This window comes from Branchiostoma floridae, unplaced genomic scaffold, assembly GCF_000003815.2.
Source record: "Branchiostoma floridae strain S238N-H82 unplaced genomic scaffold, Bfl_VNyyK Sc7u5tJ_1564, whole genome shotgun sequence".
Taxonomy (NCBI): Eukaryota; Metazoa; Chordata; class Leptocardii; order Amphioxiformes; family Branchiostomatidae; genus Branchiostoma; species Branchiostoma floridae.
In genome coordinates this window covers 136,442-157,566 of record NW_023365762.1, presented here as the reverse complement: position 1 = coordinate 157,566, position 21,125 = coordinate 136,442, and the positions used below count along the sequence as shown (strand labels likewise).

The 21,125-nt window shown below is 40.9% G+C and overlaps 2 protein-coding genes and 1 long non-coding RNA gene across 3 annotated transcripts; 2 read left to right on the top strand and 1 right to left on the bottom strand.

The window, feature by feature from the left end:
• Positions 1-1,809: 1,809 nt before the first annotated feature.
• Positions 1,810-4,765, top strand: LOC118408287. The gene is made up of 4 exons (XR_004830278.1): positions 1,810-1,956; positions 3,035-3,207; positions 3,500-3,603; positions 4,213-4,765. It is a non-coding gene; the product is annotated as an uncharacterized LOC118408287 (long non-coding RNA).
• A 2,455-nt stretch (positions 4,766-7,220) lies between these two features.
• On the bottom strand, positions 7,221-11,463 carry LOC118408270 (alpha-ketoglutarate-dependent dioxygenase alkB homolog 3-like). The gene is made up of 8 exons (XM_035808937.1): positions 11,185-11,463; positions 10,794-10,828; positions 10,407-10,454; positions 10,104-10,210; positions 9,159-9,247; positions 8,222-8,431; positions 7,770-7,868; positions 7,221-7,416 (listed from the first exon to the last, which is right to left on the bottom strand). Exons 1-8 carry the CDS (start codon positions 11,461-11,463, stop codon positions 7,333-7,335), a joined length of 951 nt encoding a protein of 316 aa, XP_035664830.1. The 3' UTR covers positions 7,221-7,332.
• A 103-nt stretch (positions 11,464-11,566) lies between these two features.
• On the top strand, positions 11,567-17,793 carry LOC118408286 (BLOC-1-related complex subunit 5-like). The gene is made up of 5 exons (XM_035808972.1): positions 11,567-11,990; positions 16,104-16,277; positions 16,754-16,849; positions 17,231-17,350; positions 17,528-17,793. The coding sequence occupies exons 1-5, from the start codon at positions 11,829-11,831 to the stop codon at positions 17,681-17,683; spliced, it is 708 nt and encodes a 235-aa protein (XP_035664865.1). The 5' UTR covers positions 11,567-11,828; the 3' UTR covers positions 17,684-17,793.
• The last annotated feature ends 3,332 nt before the right edge of the window (positions 17,794-21,125 follow it).

The following is a 21,125-nucleotide window of genomic DNA, read 5'->3' as shown; positions in this document are numbered from 1 at the left end:
ACGTCGCCCGACGAACGGGCGTTCGCCTTCCGATTTGCGCTCGATGATTAATAACTATCTCTGTGCTCGCCTATCGGTCTTCAATCGTTGGATTGACGCAAGACTATTGACCGATACCCTTGCGAGGTACGCACAATTTGCACGCACGATCTGCGACTCGGTAACGAGCTCTGCGATCTCGGAGATCTCCTGCGACTTGTCGCTTATGTTAAGAACATGTTTCGCTGCAGCGCGACCGTCGTAAGACTCCTGAAAATTGCCGGCGATCCCTAAAAATCGCAAGATGATCGTGAGAACACCGGACGTCTTACTCACGAAAATGTCATTTAGAGCTCGTAAACTAGTCTTCCGATCGATGTGAAGGGGGTATTAAGCGGACTGAAATTCCTCATTGTGCAGGTAGTGAAAAGCCCCCAGGAGCACCGCCACAGCTATGCAAAAAGTCATTGGTCTCACTTTCCCCCTTTCCCAAAAGTATTTGATAAACTATGCCGACTGCCGTGTTACAATTTTTACTGACGTCTCCTTGGGAAGTTATATATCCTTACATTTGTACCTAGGGCTGGGTATTGGTACAGTGTACCGGTACAAAACCGTTTTTTTTTTCTTATTGGACCGGTCCAGAAAAACCGGACCTGAAAAAATTAGGTGAACCGGATGTTGGACCGATTAGAAAATTAACAGATTATTTGATCAGGCATTCACACGTTTTGGCGCTTGCAGGTGGGAGAAAATAACAACTCTTAGAGTGAAGTAGAGTAGAGTTTATAGTAATTTCTACCACGTTTTACAGTCGACAATCCTATAGGACCTGGTGCAGTTAGCGTTGTAGGATTATAAATGCCAGTGTAAGTCCACCAAACAGATTTCTTTGTAGTAAAATGGACCATTGGTATGAGTCATACTGCATCAGGTTCAGGTCCGGACCTGGACCTGATCCTTTGGACCTGAACCGGACCTGGACCTGAATTTTCTGTACCGGTGCCCACCCCTATATGTACCTACTGTAACAGAGATTGAACTCAACATTTTTTGGGGTTGAATACAACATCGAAAAGCTGTCAACAGTTATTGTTGTTGATAGTTACTGCAGCTTATGCATTTCTCCTGTTCCACGTGCACGCATGCCCTGTACAACGCTGTCATAACCCTGAACATATACATACATACATACATAGTCATACTCTTATTGATTTGTAGCATTAACAAAGTTCGGGAGTCCATATCACTTAGTTCAGTCTCTGATTCAATTAAGTTCTTTATTGTAAGGTATGGTACTCTTAAGTTTTTTTCCGCTTCTGGGACCAAAGGAGCAGTTTACCGATTTGTTTGCCATGTAGAGTAACATGTCCAAAAATGCTTAACCGGCTTCGCCTGACTTCAGTTGAAATAGATGGAAGAGTCCCATACAGTTCTTTGTTTGTTGTGTGTTCCCACTAAGGTTTGTTGTATACATCACTTAACATCCTGGTAAAGGTTCCCACCAAGGTTTGTTGTATACAACACGTAACATCCCCGTATAGGAACCGTCCAATTTCCTGGTCTGAGAAGTATTCATTGTCCAGACTCACAGCCGTAACGCAAAATTGAGACTCTCAATACAAAATTATAATACTTTTATTAGTTTTTGTTCCTTTTCTGATTTCCAATTTTCGGATTGCGTGTATGACACTCCATGCTTGGCCAATTCTAACCTCTAGCTCGTGTATTATTTAAAGTCAGTAACCTTTTCGATTGCGGTTACATGAAGTCCTTGGCACAACCAATCAGGTGCTGGAGAGCTGTCATGGGATTGTATGCAGGGTGTGTCATTGGTTCATGTACAAACGTCACAACCAGGACTCGCCTAAAGGTATGGGCATGTTCCAACTACTAAATAGTCGCCCACTGACTTCATACAGACAAGACAGGTTTTCTGATCAAGTCACGGATTGACGATCTTGGATTCAACACCGGGTAGGCCGTTCCTTCTGTTACATTTTTCATTAATCTCATTCGTTAGGCTTATAGAATTTTATTTTAAGTAAATGTGAACGATGGAACTACCAGGAAAATCCCATGGACATACGGAATATCGCACGGGTCTCCTTGGGTGCGGCTTTCTCGAGCATTTAAAATTTCCCCTTGTAAGCGCATGCCACAGGCTTGAAAATACTGACTGTATTTTTCCTAGAATTAACGGAGTCAAATCTATTCGACACATGTACCTGTTGAATTTTCTTTAGCTAGCAGTGAAGGATTCGGCAAGAAAGTTTTGGTGCCCCGTAGACACCATTTTTTTTACGTGTGACCGTTCTTTGTGTTCCATTACGATAGGCCAGGAACCGGTTTAGGCGTGGTGACAAACTCTGCTGTCATGACCTTTTCTTGACAAGCTCATACACTGACTGAACTACATTAACTGTCTGTACATGCATATACGAGAGTTCGCGGAGGACTTAATTTAACGGTACCGGTACCGGTAGTTCTGAGTTAGGTATACAGTCACATACTGTACGTTAATGGAACCCCGATGCCTTAACGGAAAGCCAGTCGGAAACCATCTTACAGCAACTCGGAAAGGGACAGAACACTCACTCTCGGCTGTGCTGAGGTGATCAACTGTCACTGGTCTAACCGAATCAGATTGGTTCTTTTTGCTAAATATGTACATTTTTGTATTTAATGTTCAAAACTGATCGGGTCGGATTTGTGTTTTGTCTTATGCGCCTTCAACTTAACAGACGCCTCCGACACATCATAAAAATGTGCAATGTAGGCGAGGAGAAGACAGCATAAACATGTTCACGACGGCTTTGAGTTTGCAGTGAAGCGGTTACCGCAAAAGCTGCGACCATAAAACCACTGCGAACATATCTGCATGTAACGTTACAGTATTTGTTCAAGTTTTAAATTACCGGTATGTGCAAATCTAGATCTGTTTGGCACACCCATTGTTTTCATCAGTGACTGAATCGGTTAGAATTCCATTGATCTTAATGGCTAACCCATGTTTTGATGTATTGACTTATGACTTTTGATGCAACAATTCCAGCCTAGGTGAGAAAATGAAGGGCTACCTGAAAAGCCTCCTCTTGTTGATGGTGTTGATGACCGTTTTCTTGGACGATACCGATGCCCAATGGGGAGGGGGCAAATCGCCCTGCGATGGACTTCGCGACTGTATTCAAGCCGCATTAAAGCGCCAGCCTCGGGATCTTGCCGCAGGTATAGAATCCACACACGTTAGATGAAAGAGAAAAAAACATCACCGTGACAGAAAATACGCTAACTCTTTCATGCTTACAGGCATGCAATACCATTTTGAAAATACCAGTGCCATATAATCGTACAAATATAACATTTGAGCATATGTGTTTTTCTAGTTAATACCAGTCTTTGCTTCGATATAACCTGATGTTTTACAAACCAAAGCAATTGCGCAACCCAATAGCATAACATTTAGACGATTTGTCGGAAACTCTTCTTGCACGAGTTTCAAACAAATATTGTTTTGCAGATGATTTCAAGCTCAAGGAGGCAAAGGAAAACGGCGATAGCCTGCTCCTCGCAAAGCTCCGAGGAAATCCTTGATCCAGGATCAAGATCAACAGACTCTGAAGGGTAACAAAGTATTTTTGTCACTGCACAACAAGAGGAATTTACCAATAACAATGCGTGCCTGCTAATGGTTGTTTTGGGGCCTTTTATGATTGAGACAACGACTATCTGATAGGATTTATCACTATTGTTAAGGGCAACCATTCCCAGACGTACCTGTCTGACTTACCTGGGACATAATATCTTAATACTCACTCCACGGGGAAAAAAAAGTTGGACAAGCGACAAATACATTCAGTAAATCTATACTGGCGCCGTGTATTAACTAAAGCAAAAGCAACCATATCATCATTGGTATATCCCAATTTTCGTGTTGTGTGTTTTAAACTCGTCACCGCGGAAGTATTGCGGACAAACATTAAAGGTTGACATTGACAGTATATATGTTTGTTTGGTTTCCTTAACGCGTTTCCATATGTTATTTACGTCCTTCTAAAACTGGGCAAATGCGCTATGTCTTTTTTTGGGGGGTGGGGGTGGGGCAGAGAAACCAAGTCAGTCTAACTTGAGCTAAAGTCTTTGACGTTGATAATTCCCTTCCACAAGTCATTCAGCTTTTGCCCATTCAGGTCATCTAATCGTTCATTATCTTTTTATCTTATCTTTGTCCAGACAGCTGCAGCTGTGGCTACTACCCAAAGAAGGGAGATCTGCAAATCATCATGCATCACGCAATGCTGCTTCACTGCATCAATAGGCCTTAATTTTTGACGGGACAAAGGTCCCCTAGTGTATTGACCGCTAAGTAGAATCAAATATTGTAATACTCCTTTTTATCACTATACCTTATGACAAAAAAATCAGTCACGTGGTTCGGTTACGGACAACAGTTTAAGTACTTAGAACTGCCAACTCAAAATCGGTCCGCCAAGTTTCATTTTAGTCTCATGTCTGTCTTAGTTCAGCGTCTTAAGATATTCCCTAATAATGACACCTTCTAATTACGTACAACGGACGTCTGAAGTAATTAACAATTGGCCATTTTAGTACATATTAACTTACAAACCAGTTTCAACATTTAGTCCGTACTTCCTCTGTTCTCGTGTTCCGAAATTACAGAACCTCAAAGATTCGGAATGTTAAGATTGAGCTCCATCATGTATCTTATATATATGCTTTGCGTTGGTGAGGTAAAATAAACATGTGGAATGTTCACTGTTTATAAGTTTGTGCATGTGTCTTTGTCTGGATCATGTTACACGCACCGAGCCTAGCATGATGTCGAATATCTAATCTCTTACGCCTTAGAATAGAATTGATGAATCTATCCATAGGGATATCAGTATACTGTTGCAATTGTTTCTATGTAGTCACATCAAACTAGTGTCGCATACGTACAAAAACCTCCTCCCCCATGATGTATCATTTTGCCTTGTCCGACGCTTGAGCAACTTATATTTTCTTCCTCTCGGTTTGTCTTACTACGTTTTTAAGGGTTGCTCCTAATAGTGGATATTTGTCATCGTACAAGATACAATGCCACAAGATACAATATTCCCTGCATTTTCACTTAAAAAAAATAACCAACCGATAGTCAAATAACGACGAAATTAACCAATTAAGCATAACATAAGTCTTACTAATGAAAAATGCCCAAACGCAGGCAAAATTATACTAGTATAGTTAGTATATCGGCGTTCTCTTAAAAGCCTTGCACTATTGTGCCTACGTGTCTATATCTCTATCTCTTAACTTACCTCTGTATTATGTAGAGCTCAGCGTTTGTAGATTAGCGATAAGAGGGCTCATGGTGTGTGATTCGATGGACTGAAAGTTCTCCTTGTGCAGATTCGTTAATCAGGCATAAAAAGCCCTCAGAAACACAGTCACAGTAATTATTCTGAAAAAGGTCGTTACCCGCACGTGCCCTCTCTCCCCCAAAGTATGTATAAATAGTGGATATATATATACATTTTATGTCAAACTGCTCTCCTATAATCAAGAAAGAAAAGAGCTGTTCAAAGAGGCCATCAAATTCCACCCAAACTTCCTCACATTCACTGACAAAAAGAAATAAGTTCTCCTTCTAACATCACAAAACCCACACATAATAAAAAAGGTGGGATCTTTCGTCTTCAACTGTCTTAGAAAAAGGAGTCGGACCCATGGCCCAATAACCCAGGATCTAGAGTTAGCTTTTACTAGTTTTAGACTAGAGTAGACACTTGTGATTTTGTATCTTACACTGTTTGAATCTTTTATGTTAACTGCAATTAGCCCACGGGCATGAATTTGCAATAAACTTGATACAAACCGTGGGTATTTCTTTACTATCATAATCATCATCATAATCGTCGCATTATCATCACCATCAGACGAGACTTTAATTACATAATGACGGAATTGCGTGATAGAACTCTAGAACCCCGTGCTTCTTTTCTCGCATTCATTTTACACGAGTGAGCTCTCATGGACTGAAGGATAAGATAGCTAAATGTGTATGGTTCAGTGGTCAGGAAATCATACTTGTATAGAGGCCTATAGCTAGGCTTTTAACAATGCAAGGTCTCAAAAACTTCCAAGGACACATTCCTTGAGGATAGTATCTTTATATATAAACCCATGCTGCATGGAAAACCCAACTGTGAAGTAACTTGCATTTTAATGCATTTAAAAATACAGTATAGATGTCATGAACATTGCCCATCTGCCAGAAGCGCGGTGTGAAGACTGCTGCCTACCCGTGTCAGGGAACCCAGCAGCAGTATACTGTACATGCAAACATGTTCGTGGTGGTTTTATGTTCACGGTTTTTGCAGAGGCCATTTCACCCCTAACTTAAAACCAATGCGAATATTTCTCCATGGCAGTAAGAGACTACAGTGCATGGTGCTACCGTGAACTTAAAACCACTGCGAAAAGTCCTTTTTCCCACTACCGAGAAATTAAATCCCTGCGACCGTAAATGCATTTACCGTATTATGATGTCGTAAGAAGGGGTCATTTGCTATAAATCCACCAAGTGAGCAAAGGATTTATGAGGAACATACAGGGCATCAACAATATTATCATACAGAAGAGGAACTTTATTTGCACGACAACGCATTGTACATGGTACAATGTATGGCAACAACTATTACACAAAGTACAATACAGAGATATAGAATAAAGCTTAACTTTCCAGTTGACACAACTTCTCGAAACTGACCAGCTCTGCCCATGCCGCTTTCCCCAATCTGTCCCAGTCAATCTTTTCAGATTGCAATAGATATTGCTGCTGATGAAAGTTAGACATCCAGGTAATAAGATTCGCCAAAAAGTAGTTACTCAAAATTGTCTTCAGCTTGACTTTGTCTTACCTAGCTTCCTATTGGATTTCCAAAATTGTCTTCAGCTCTTTTGCATTCATAGTTAGGGTATAAAAGACCAGTTTCCCCCAGGACACTTCAGTGTCACTGACGAAAGATGGTGGATGCCTTCTGAAATGTCTGACTGTTTCCAAAATATCATATCCAGTTACTGGAGTAACTGCTTTTTGGATATTGCTGCTGGCTTGTTAGCATGCTGAGTTTGAAATTAAGTTACACTGAATAACCAGGCAACCAGGTATTTTGATTGCTTGCACATAGATGTCACGTCCAAATTTTTACACCAAGGAGGTTAAGAAGCTGCAGCATAACGCATTGAATTATGTTGCTGTTGAACGGGAGAAAACTTGCCAATCCCTCTGTCATGGAAACCCGATGACTATCATTCTATCTTGCACATTCACCCAGTGGAATATGCCCAAGGTCATGATTCTTCTTCAGGGTAGATAGTTCTGAAGGTCAAGTTTATCCTTGCTCCTCTGTCATGATATTCCTTTGGGACACGGTGCTGCAGATGAAAAAGATAATAACACATCAACATGTATTGACAAGTAAGATAGGCATTGAAAAATGACTGTACATCAAGCACAAGTCGTACCTGTGCAAGTGACCCAAACCCTAACGCTACATAAGGACCACCTGGCAATTGTAACCACTTTTGGGTGGTCCTTTAGACAATTCTAATTTTTCTCATTGACACAATCATTAAGAACCCTGTCTATAGTGACCACCTGTCCACATAGACCAGATCTTGTTGCATTGGTCCCCTGAGTGGCCTTCTCAGGCAGGTTTGACTTAAGCTTGTATGTTGTAATGGTTTATTGAAGAACTTCAAAACATTGAACACACATGTACACATACCTGCCAGTCTTCTTGTGTTGCCCCCTCCATGATCAGTAAGCTCCCATGGTTCAGGGGAATCTTCACTCTCTCTGTGTAAGTGTAGTCACCATCCTCTTCCTGTAAATGTTAACATGGGTGGTGTGAGATAAATGTTCCTACCTGTAGTATCACAAAAACAGTTGTACCACAAATAGCAATTACTCAAGCAACATGGATGTGATTTTGGAAATGGTCAGAAATTTCAGATAACATCTGTTATCTTTTCTCTTCTTTTCAGTGTCACTGATGATTTCAAGATAATGAATGTTATCTGAACTGTCTGACCATTTCCAAAATCATATCCAGTTGTTAGTCTGATATACGGTGAGGATGAGTCTGATGAGCCTGAAAATTGTCAGAAACCTTGTCCAGTGTATGGTCTGAGTCTGAAAAATTTTATCTTGATTACAGCTTTTTTAAAGCATACTTACTGGTGGTGGGTTCTTTCGTAACTCAAAGGTCCTGATGGCACCGAGGGTTAGCGAGGCTATGATGGGGTTTTTCCGTAGGGAGTATTCGTTGTCGGAGTGCCAGGCTATGGAGTCCTTGTCATCCCGATACAGGTTACACAGTACAGAGTTGAAGGTGTGGCCACAAGACTGGGTGATGTGGTCACGTAACATAGTCACTATAGGGTGCCACTAGGGAAGGAAAATACAAATATGAGAAGAAAAGAAAAAAAAGGGGGTTCCTTACTGATTTAAGTAGCTAGGAAACTATAAACAAATAAAAATACATGAAATATCCACTTTTCACTCCATACCTGCACTTGTACCATGACAATCGTCATGGTGCTTATTGCTTAAACACAATCAGCATGCAGCAAAAGTCACTTTTTCATGGTACTGAAACAACAACAACAACACTAGTATACTTTTTGTACTGAAATATCATCAATACCAGTCACTTTACATGGTGCTGAAATATCTTCAACAGTACCAGTGCACTTTTCATGGTACTGAAACACCATCAGCAGTACCAGTGCACTTTTCATGGTACTGAAACACCATCAGCAGTACCAGTGCACTTTTCATGGTACTGAAACACCATCAGCAGTACCAGTGCACTTTTCATGGTACTGAAAGACCATCAACAGTATCACTGCACTGTTCAAGGTACTGAAACATCATCAACACTACTTGTGCACTTTTCATGGTACTGAAACATAATTGACGGTATAAATGCCCTTTCCATGGTACTGAAAAATCATGAACTGTAGTTGTTAAAGTACTGAAATGTCATCGGCACTATGCAGCATTGCTCTTTTCATGGTACTGAAATGCCATTGACGATAATTTCTCTTTTATCATGGTACTGAAACTAAGTGCCTTCATGCTGTCACACCAGACTGTTGAAATAAAGACTTACATGTGGGTTAGCTTCATGTGTGAGTCTGGAGTAGGAATATGGAATTTCACCAAACCATGCTGTCAACCTCGGCTGCAGGTATTCCACACCTGACATGTAGGAAAAACAAAATGGACTTAAATTATATTGCCTGATGTATAGCAATAATAAGCCATCACTGTATGACATTCTGTCCATAGAATAATGTAACTGTATGACATTCTGTCCATAGAATAATGTAACTGTATGACATTCTGTCCATAGAATAATGTAACTGTATGACATTCTGTCCATAGAATAATGTAAAAGGGTAAATGTTGGTTTCATGTTCCCATTTTTATCGGTGACCTCTTTGCCGTGACCTTAATTAAAAGCATTGCAAAAATTCCCTTTTTACAGCAAACCACAACTTTAAACTAGCGCAAACACTCCCTACAACAAAAGTAAATCCCTACAAATATTTTCCTCTATGACTTGATTTTATGACATGGTTTTTGCTATAATCATATCTAAAGGTAGTATTCATCTGTTAGATATTTTCTTTATCCCTAGAACTATCATACAGTGGACCTCGCTGCCACTAAGTACAGTAGGGCATCCTCTCTAGATAGCTTTAATTAAAGCTAAAAGCTAGATTTTTGCAAAGGTTATGCACGACAGGTCATTCTGTGTACTATAACTAGCTACTGCTGTGCCACATGCCTGCGAAGCTGGTGTGTTTTGCCAGGGGGAGGCTCTACCAGCTACACGGATACAGAAGCCGGTGTGTTACGCCAAAGGGTAAACCCGAGGCACATCCAAGGGAACTTATAACAGCTATAGAGATACAGAAGCTTGTGTGTTACAATGTACATCAAAGTGAGGATACACCAGCTATACAGATACAGATACAGAAACAAGTGCATTATACTGAAGGGCATAATACTGGCTATACAGATCTAGAGAGACATAGAGACAGAACTGTACCTTCCCTGTCTATCCCTTTCCTCTGTCTCCAGGGGATTTCAGCCTCCAACTGGTCAAACATCCAATCAGCTTCCTTAGGGTCGACAAAGTGTGGGAAGTATCGTAACCTGTTGAAAAAAAGTCTTACCTATTAAAGATTGTTGAGAAAACTGCATTTATACTCAAACACATTAACATTTCACATCTCCATTTTAGGGGCTCTTTCTCTAACTGCTTTTTATAAAATGTCCAGTCATAGACTTGGATGGAATGAGCATAACAATTAACATTGAAGTTTAATAATTGAGATTCACCCAGCCTTACCTGGAAACTCCTGATGGACTTGAACTTATTTCAAAAACTCCGTCCTCTCTGCATGACACACAGAAATTGAAAGATTTAAGACAGATTAAACATTATGAATTAATGGCTTATTTGCTTACAAAAATGGGTGTGATTTGAAAACTTTGATTCTATGATAGAGTGACATGGCTTTTGATAGGAACATCCTGTCAATAGTGCAATGTTTAACATTCTTATTGACAAATTACATTGGTCATAGTAGAATGCACTGTATTTTCCTTGATATGAAATAGTGTACTGACAGAAGTTTTAAGTACTGTACTACAGGATATATAAAGAACTGTGTTTTGTTCTTTGATCAACAAACACACAAAGCTCTATGATTTTTGAACACTTGACCACACTTACTTGATAACTTTGGGATCCGGTGGCTTCCTTATAGCCTGAAAAAAAGTGCAGCACCGAAGTTAGTAAATTATAAAACTACTTGAGCCATCAGATTAGACACTGCATGGAAACAAGTGTTGCAAAATCCAATACTGTATTCCAGTTTTGTCTGTGGCATTGTGCAGAATTGTGGTACTTAAACGTTTGTAAAATATGTAAAAATGGCAAAGAAACAGTATGATCATTGCTCTCAGATTGGCCCAGTAATAGATTCTTACAACTGGCACCTGGTTCTCTTTAATAGATAATATTTTTTGGTCCCAAGAGTTTTAGTTTGTTGATGAAAGCTCCTAAATGGTTCAGGCATGGTCTGTTCAAGGAGGTTAAAAAAATCACGTTTGTTTATAACTACCTTTGTTGGCTGATGGAAGACAAAACTCTTCTCCCCAAGTCTTTCGTCCTTTTCCAACCACGTCGGCTTGCTACCGCGCATCTGACGGGGCTCTGCCGAGCTTCTGCTGTTGTCATCACCGCTGTATCCGGGAGTCTGTTGCTGCTGCCCCCCTCCCCCAACTGCCCCTCCCCCTCTACCCCTTCCCGGTCCACCGAAAGGTTTCACCGGTTTTCCTGCCTGTACCGCCCGTGAACCTTGCAGCCTTAACCGCCTTCTCTTGTCCTTCGAGCTCTGCATGTCTCTTCACCCTAAAATATTGAAATCTCCTCCTAAAATTGTTCAAATATCAACAATTTTTGGCGTTACGCAATTTTTTTCAACCAGGGGGCAGCCATCTTGAACGTGATGCATCCTGGGAAAGATCGTGATCAAAGATGGCGGAAGGTGTTTCGTGAAAAAGACATCTTTTCAGAATTTTAGTGATTTTAAGCGATTCTGAGAGGAAAAACTTCATGTTTTGACGTTTTTTCTTGATACAACGACCTTGGGATACTGTAGAAGTGAAGGTCAAGGTAGAAAATTGACGCAGTGAGTTTCTACGAGGAAGTAAATTTGTGGTGCAACGCCCCCCTCCCTCTTTGTTTCTTCTGAAAATCATCAACATGGGTTCGGATCAGAGTACGCCTATCAGTCCGCCCGAGCCTAAGAAAGGTACGGAGGATGAAGTCCCCTACACGTCCTTCTCTGTAAACAGACCCGTGGATGGGGAGAGCGACAGTACGGCCAAGTTTGTAAGCAAAGCACAGGAACAAGCAAAACACAAGGTAAGATTACAAAATAATTTTACACACGTTACAAAATAATTTTATTGCTATTAAAATTTTTGTTCATGCTATCCGTCTTTTTTTTTGCTGACATTTGAAACAACGTAATATCAATCACTGGTGTTATGGCATTGCATAGCGTAATGGTTGGCCGTTTGGCTCCAAGCCCAGATCTCTGTGGCTTTGAGTCCCCATGATGAAATGACATGCTCCAATATTGTGCCCAAGGGCAAGCCACTTTAACCTAACTTACTAGTAACTCAAATTCCCTCACTTCACTCAGGTGAAAATGAGTGCCTAGCTTTGGTTATGCAGGGCTCGAAATACTTTTTCTGCAAACCTGCACTGGTGCAGGTGGCATTGAAGATTACCTGCACCAGACAAATTTTACCTGCACCACTCTGAATTTAGAAAGTATGAATCATATTGAAATTGTTCAGGTACCATTATTTTATACTTATAGGTGTAACAGTCAATGCATCTACTAACTAGAGTTCCACGAACACATACCTTTGCCAAATAACAAGGTTTGTTATGTAGAATGATGTCTGTAGACAAATGCGTTATTCATTTCATTTTCTTTATAATTATATGCTTGGAGTTGGTTTATAAAATTTCGACATTGATTATGCAAATTAGATCCCAAGTTACCATTAATCGATATCAAATTGTATCAAGCATTACTTAAGCTATCAGCATACCAAAAATCATGATGATCGTTTGATCCATTCTTGACTTATTCTCTTTTAGTCTTTAATAAAATACACCCCTTACTCTCTTCCCTCTTTCTCAGTTACATATGTGACAACTTTGATGAAAGTACTATAATGAAATGCAGTGGGTTTTTGTACTTTTCCTAATTGATTATGCAAATTAGCTGTTGATTTGCATAATTGGTATCTCATTATGTAGGTCTTCATTTACGCTACCTAAATACCAAAAAACATGATGATCCGTCAACATGTTCACATTTTCTCATTAATAATGCAAATGAGGTCATCATTTGCATAATTGATATCTATAGACATTTCTCTCCTTCCCAGCTACATATGTGACAAGTTTGAAAGTCCTATCATGGAATGCTGTGGATTTATAAATTTTCCTGATTAATTATGCAAATGAGCTGTTGATGTGCATAATTAGTATCTCATTATGTAAGTCATCACTCATTCTATCTACATACCAAAAATCATGACGATCCGTCAACATGTTGTAGAGTTATTTCGTCCAAGTTTCTGCTGCAGTACCTTAGCAAGCCGCTAGGGGGTCCATTATCAAACTTGACCTTCGTTTCCCGATCCCTACCCACCTACCAGATATCATCATTATCCATCCCAGGCTTCTCGAGTTACATGTATGCTGTTAACTCACACACAGACACACAAACACATCCAAAACCTAACCTTAGCCATTCTGGCAAAGGTAAAATTGTCGCTGTGGTTTTAGTCTATTGTCCAGGTTTGTGCGGCAACCCCTCAGCTCTAAAACCATAACTCCACATATGTGCATTTTAGTTGTATGAAACTGTTCAGAAGTCACCCTCAAGCTTAAAACATCGAGAAACAAGTACCATTTCCACCACCCTGTCACAATTGCAAGGGGGTAGGCACTACTTCTAAGTTTGCACAAAGCCCACCATACCACATATTTATCTAGAAAATTTTATATAATATTCCCTGGAGAATCCCTTCTTTACTTTTTTGTAGACAGTCAATGAAAACATGTCTGGATATATATATCTTTCAACCACATTTTTAACAATGTACATTATGTACTTATTGTCTAACTGTGAATTCAGACATCCATAGAAAAAAGTAACCGATATCGTTTCAAATTTCCCTTACGCCTTGTAACCTGAATTCCTTACAGCTGTTCATCAGTTCATATTCAATTTGATGACAGAGTGATAACGCGCCTACTCACAATAGGGGATGTGTTGAAAAGTCTGAATGTTTGAAGCGTAGCCACAACTTGACTGTACATTAAATATATGTAAGTCAATTGGGAACAATGTCCCAAGCTCTGCTCTACTACCCCATGTTCCTTGTATCTCTATGTACACCCAAAAGATTTTCCACAAAATCACCTCCGTGTAATTTCTGCTGGGCAATTGTCTTCTGAATTAGCTCTGCCCCAAATCTCACAACCATATGATATAAAAGGTAGGATACATGTTCTACATAGTTCAAGCTGACTCTTTGGAGACAGACTTGAATGCATGAAGGCTTTGAGACTGAAAATGGCTTTTAAAAGACTACTGCAAGGACAGCTCAAATTGAGACCATGTAGTGAAAAGAGAGATGACAGTGTACCTACCTCTCAAACTCAAAGAAAGGAGAAGAATACAGACTAAGACCGTTGTTATGTACATAAGCCCATCATTTTGGCTTGCCAAGTTGATCATATGGCCTAAGGGTCAACTAACACATTGCAAGGTCTGACCTTTACACCTCTGAAATATCAGGTTGCTCACAGTACTGACTGATCATAGGCCAGTCCAATTCATGGACCAGGAACCCCTCAACTGTGGTGACAGCTGCTAAGGTGGAGTGAAGCAAACCAGGCTTGGGGGGGGTGGGGGGTGGGTTGTAAAGCTTCAGAGGTTTTTGACAAAAATTCCCCTGCTATCCCTACACTAGCCGCTAGGTGGCCCAAACTTATGTCACTAACTTCTGAGCACAAGAGCTATCTAACACCCGAAATTCGTGGCCATAGCTTGTTCAGAAGATGGAAAACACACCCGGAAGTTGCGCTACAGTACCAAGGGAAGCCGCTAGGTGGCCCATTATCGAACTCCTCCTTCGTTTCCCAGACTCATACCCACCCATCAAATACCAGCTGCATCCGTCGAAGTCTTCTCGAGTTATGCTGTCCGCGGACAAAAGTTTGAAAGTAAACCGGCGCCTGCACTTCCAAGAAAGCCGCTAGGGGGCCCAATCTCGCAGCAATCACTCCCTGCTTTAAGGGCTCCCTAACGCTCAAAAATCACGACCGCAGCATGTCCGGAACGCGAGATATCAAGCATGCAGGTCCTGCTGCAGTACCTTAGCAAGCCGCTAGGGGGCCCATTATCGAACTCCCCCTTCGTTTCCCAGACCCCTACCCACCCACCAAATACCAGCTGCATCCGTTGAAGTCTTCTCGAGTTATGCTGTCCGCGGACAAAAGTTTGCAATTAAACCGGCGCCTGCACTTCCATGAAAGCCGCTAGGGGGCCCAAACTCGCAGCAATCACTCCCTGCTTTAAGGGCTCCCTAACGCTCAAAAATCACGACCGCAGCATGTCCGGAACGCGAGATATCAAGCATGCAGGTCCTGCTGCAGTACCTTAGCAAGCCGCTAGGAGGCCCATTATCGAACTCGACCTTCGTCTTCCACACCCCTACCCACCCACCAAATATCAGCTGCATCCATCGAAGTCCGCTCGAGTTATGCTGCTCACAAACGGGGAGAACCACACCACCAAACCGAAAACATAACCTTAGCCATTCTGGCAAAGGTAACAATCCACGTGTAACTACACCATAGGATATTCATGTATAAAACCCAGTACATGGACCAGTGCAGGTTAGGTGCAGGCAGACATCAGAAGTACATGCACAGCTCCAATTTTACCTGCACTAACCTGCATATGCAGGTGGTATTTCGAGCTCTGGTTATGGATCTCTCCTTGGATGTTAATTGGAGGTCACATGTTTGTGGAAACACACTTCTCGAGCATGTAAGATACCCACCACTCTTATTATAAAAGTGTGTAGTACTCTTTGGTACAAACCTGGTAAGCTGGTTTACGGAAACGGATATGGAAACAAACAAGATACCTTGCTCATTTACACTTAGAATTGTAAACTTCCAACATGTCTCTGACCATCTGGATCCAAGTGCAGGGATCTGTCGGCCTGAGTTCGATTCCAAGGTTGGCGCAGCTTAATTGGTCATGTTGTATTAAAGGGATTGCATCGTATTTTGGACGGGATGTAGAGTGGGAGTCCTATGTTGGAGGGGGTGCCTCGAGCACGTACAACATCCTCATTACTTAGATTGGGTACCTACTGGCTGCAATAAATTGAATGATACACACAAAGTTGACATTTTTGCCCCCCTCCCCACCAGGCTAGTATGAAGGACATCGTAGTGGTAGCAGAGGGACAACACGGCTACCAGTCCACAGATCCAGAACTCATTAAGATCCAGGAGATCCCCACCTTCCTCCCGATCATGCGGGGATCGCTCAACGTCCCCAACATGCGCGATCCGGACGTACTGGACAAACTGGACTCAAAGGAAGTAAGGGAGTCTGTCACCCACATGTTACGGCTCCGTATTTACTATTTTTTCACAACTCAACTCAACTTTACTCTGAAAAGTAAAAACCAAAGTTTTAGGTTACATCTAGGTTTTTAAATGTTAATGTGCTGTGTACATTTGAGCTATGATAATGATAACAATAATATGATAAGAGACACTAATACATGGCTGTCAACACCTATATAATGTTCTTGCTTAATGACATGGATATTGAGTGATAGCACTCTCCAGAGCATAAAGAAGATAGTACATATAAAAATTGGAAACTTTAAGCAATATTACAAGTGCTGATAAAAGAAAACAAACAACAGTATTTTTTTTTAAATTATCCCTTTCAGTTCACTAAAGTTTATGTAGACAAAAATCAATTGACAGTTTACACATATCTGATGCCAGCTTTATATTTGATTTGGGAATGCATTGTTTGACCAGACAATGTGCATTTATCCATACAGGTGTTAAAGATGTGCCTGCGATATCAGGAACACATGAAGCAGTGTGCAGAGGCAGTTGCTTTTGACCAGAACTCCCTTACCAACAGAACAAAGGAGGTAGGACTACAACATAGTCAAATATGCTCTATATTTTATATTACAAGAGAGGATCAGGAATGTATTGGTGCAAATGTCTTAGTTATTTTTGTCACAGTTTTTGATTATGACATACCGAATTAAGTGTTAGTTATGATACTCACTCACCCCATTCTTGTGCACACTCGATCACTCACTCACTCATGTACACTCACTCATTCACAACTACTCTCACACACACAGACACACACACTCACTCTCACTCATTGTCATTTGTTCATACAGCCTGGAAATATTGAGATAATAAATATTGTTTCATGGTTTTTGGCAACACCTCTGGGGTTGAGCCTGTTTATTTTGTATCACACATTTCCAAGACAACCATCTCATTTGTTCTTCCAGATGGATTTTGCCATTGCTGCGCTCACCAACATGATGACAGACCACCAGAAGAAGTACGCAAAGTACGCCGAACAGATCATGAAGATCAACGAGATGTCACAGACTCTAAAACGCTGCCAAATGGCAGTGGACCAATTGCTCCCACTGATGGACAGACTGAACAGTGTTTTACCTGAGGAACAGAGATTAGAACCGTTTTCTATGAGACCAGGGAGATCAGCAACGGAAGAGCAAGCTAGTAGACACTCCTCGGTATCTAGTTTGCATTAGTATACTATATGTGTAAAATGCTGTAAAATGGCGGTGGACCAACTCTTGCCACTGATGGACAGACTGAACAGTGTTTTACCCGAGGAACAGAGATTAGAACCGTTTTCTATGAGACCAGGGAGATCTGCAACAGACGAGCAAGCATCTTCTAGTAGACACTCTTCAGTATCTAGTTTGCATTAGAATACTTTACTTGAAATTGCTGTCAAATGGCGGTGGACCAACTCTTGCCTCTTATGGACAGACTAAACAGTGTTTTACCTGAGGAACAGAGATTAGAACCGTTTTCTATGAGACCAGGGAGATCAGCAACGGAAGAGCAAGCTAGTAGACACTCCTCGGTATCTAGTTTGCATTGGTATACTATACGTGTAGAATGCTGTCAAATGGAAGTGGACCAACTCTTGCCACTGATGGACAGACTGAACAATGTTTTACCCGAGGAACAGGGATTAGAACCACTTTGTATGAGACTGGATAGATCCGCAACAGACGAGCAAGTTTCTTCTGGTAGACATTCTTCAGTGTCTAGTCTGCATTAGTATACTATACGTGTAAAATGCTGTCAAATGGCGGTGGACCAACTCTTGCCACTGATGGACAGACTGAACAGTGTTTTACCCAAGGAATAGAGATTACAGCCATGTACTGCACTGGTCCATGTACTGGGCTTTATACATAAAGTTACTATGATGTAGGTGTATATGGCTTGTATATGGATTGTTACTAGCTGCATTGACTGGTACCGCCTACATAGTACAAAAGAAAAAGTAGCAATGGTTCCTGAACATGATCCATACTTCCTAAATTCAGAGTGGTGCAGGTAAACTTTGTCTGGTGCAGGTAATTTTCAATGTTTCAAGACTTTTGTCTGTGTGGTCTCTAACCTGTAACCAGCTGTCAGCCAATCAGAGAATTGCCTTAGTGTTTTGTTTAGGTAAAGTTGATTGGCTGAGAGCTGGTTAGAGGCCACACCCATAAAAGTAGAAACCACAGCCCAGTTGAGCAGAGCTTCATCAAGGTATATTGTATAGTCTGCAAGCAAGACTTTGCATAAGAGAATGGAAATTAAAGATTCTAAGGAAATAAAGAGGAAATATGGACACACTTGTTTCATAGTTTTTGGCAACACCTCTGGGGTGGAGCCTGCTTTTATGGGACAACCATCCATACATTTCCAAGACAACCATCACAAATCATCACACTTTCTTGTCCACCAACATGTTTTGCCAAAAGCTTATATATGGTATTGAAAAAAAAAAGGTGCAAGAGACAAAAGTAAAAGTGTTTTTCCCAGATTTTGCCAGACAAAAATTGCAACTTACTTGTCTTATACCAATCTTATAGCAACAACAAATCATACTAGTATGGTTCCGATCCTATTGTAAAAGTTTGACTACGGTATTTATTTTACGCATACTATTACAACAATAATACTTAAATACATAAAATTCCACACATTTCAGCTTGTCAGCTCAGTCCAACAGGGTTATAGCCCGCAGCATAAATATGAATGCCTTATAGCTACGGTCAGATTAGTACCTTTTTTTATCAAATGTAAGCAAAAAGGTAACAGTGGTCAAGTAAGTGACAATTTTCCATGTACAAAGCTTGACAAAGGAGCGCCATTCTCATTAGTAATTGATGTATATAGTTACAGTTCTGTCGATTAAATCAGTCACTACCAGCTGTCCTTCTACTCCCACGGCGATATGTTTAACAGTCCTCAAACCAGTGACCACATCACGAACAAAGCGTCCACGACTCGTAAACATGGAGACTTTTCCTCGCATATTTTTCTCATCTGACACCAAGATATTACCAGAGATGTCCGTACAGATACCGCGGATGTATTTTAGCACGCCGTGGCCACCAAAGGTGAACAGAAGATGTCCCGTCTGGTTATACACCCGAACCATGTCGTTTCTTGCCGTAAGAATGTTTCTCTCATTGTTTATGACAAGTATGTTTTGGCATAGTGTACTTGTACCAAGCGTCCTTACAAACGAGCTGTCTGGATGAAATATGTCAATCTCACAAGTTCTCGTGTCAGATCTGGTGACAAGAATGTGTTTACTTTGTACATCCACGGCAATCGCGCGTGCAACTGAGCTGCTTTTAACCTCAAACTTAGTCAAAGCTTGCCCATTCCTGTCGTACTGTACTACATAGGAGCCAACGAATGGCAACACCCCCACTACCCATAGGTTGTCGTTGCTGTCAATTGATATGTCATCCGGAAGAAGGGTATGACCGGCTTTTCCGGGGACAGTTGTCAGGAAATGGCGAAGATAATCACCCTTCATGTTAAAAACTTGTACCCTATTGTTACCACGATCAGCTATGAATATCTCGTTTCTAGCAGATACAACAACCCCTCTCAGGCCACGAAACTTTCCCAGTGTCGATCCCCACCCTCCAAACGTGATGACGTGACGCTTTCCACCTTCTTCAGTCGTCTCTACAACGATATAAAGCCAACATAGATATCTTAGCATGAAAGTTCATCTGTGTTGGTAGGATACATTCTAGAGAAATTGCTGATACTTTACTTCCAACACCGAATTAAACTATAGCGACCTACTCCTCTACATTTTCGGAGGCAGTGTACATTTGAGCCCACTGGTCCACCCTCAACAGAGACTGGGGGCGACATAAAACTTTTTGAAACCTTTGACCCCCTCCTGCAAAAGTGGTGTGTTCCTGACGTCACTGTTGGAGATAGGTTATTATGTGAACAAGCTTAAGGTCAACGGAGATTGACCGAAAATTTAGTCCCTATAGTTTAATTCAGTGTTGGAAGTGAAAGTGTTAGCAATTTCTCTACAACATGGATATCATCAAATCATTGCGATAGAGCTTGTGTTAAAGGAAAGGAGGCCTGCTAGGCACTAAAATGCAAAGTAGCCTGGTCTATACATGACTTTAAGCAAATGTTTCCAACAGTTGACAGAGTATGATTCTGTACAAACACTCTAATTCCGGAAAACCTTAATAATTTCAAAATAGATTGACCAGATGAATTAATATTTGTAGGTATGATATATCAAAGGGTAGTGGATACGTAGGTTACAATTAGATGTCTCTACAAAGAAAGGTCTACAGAATTCGGGCACAGTGTCCCAGAATTCTGTCAGACTTCTGGTTCAGTTTTCCAGAATTCTGGTTCGCAGCCAGAATTCTGGCCCACAGCCATAGAGACATCTAATTGCAACCTATATATTCATCATCCTTTGATATGTCATACCTACAAGTATCAATTCATCTGGTCAATCTTTTTTTTTTAAATTAAGGTTTTCCGGAATTAAAGTGTTTGTCCGGAATTATACTGTTGCCTGTTTGTATTTTCATTGATTTTGTTGCAAGAAGTTTCATGTTTATTTGAATATATATAAAGTTATCCTTACCTTCCTTGTTGACAGAGGTGTGAGCGTTTGTTCCCAGAGTTGTGGTAGGTGAAACAATTGTCGTTTGGGCTGTGTAGCCGTGTGAGCTGGATGATAGAACCTGTGGAAGAAACCAGTAATTCATATCAATTTGCTTTGTGTTTCAAGTCTTCAAGGCATTAAAGCATGAAGCAATTTTACCCCTATTTAATATTCAGATTCATAATCATTAAGGCGTG

Bases quoted from the DNA above. Each gene is read 5' to 3' on its own strand.
- LOC118408286 (XM_035808972.1), top strand. From the start codon at position 11,829: ATGGGTTCGGATCAGAGTACGCCTATCAGTCCGCCCGAGCCTAAGAAA. The intron at 11,991-16,103 runs GTAAGATTACAA...CCTCCCCACCAG, and splicing joins AGGAACAAGCAAAACACAAG to GCTAGTATGAAGGACATCGT. The intron at 16,278-16,753 runs GTAAGGGAGTCT...TTATCCATACAG, and splicing joins ACAAACTGGACTCAAAGGAA to GTGTTAAAGATGTGCCTGCG.
- LOC118408270 (XM_035808937.1), bottom strand. From the start codon at position 11,463: ATGCAGAGCTCGAAGGACAAGAGAAGGCGGTTAAGGCTGCAAGGTTCA. The intron at 10,829-11,184 runs GTAGTTATAAAC...ACTTTTTTTCAG, and splicing joins TCTTCCATCAGCCAACAAAG to GCTATAAGGAAGCCACCGGA. The intron at 7,869-8,221 runs GTAAGTATGCTT...TAACATTTACAG, and splicing joins TACGAAAGAACCCACCACCA to GAAGAGGATGGTGACTACAC.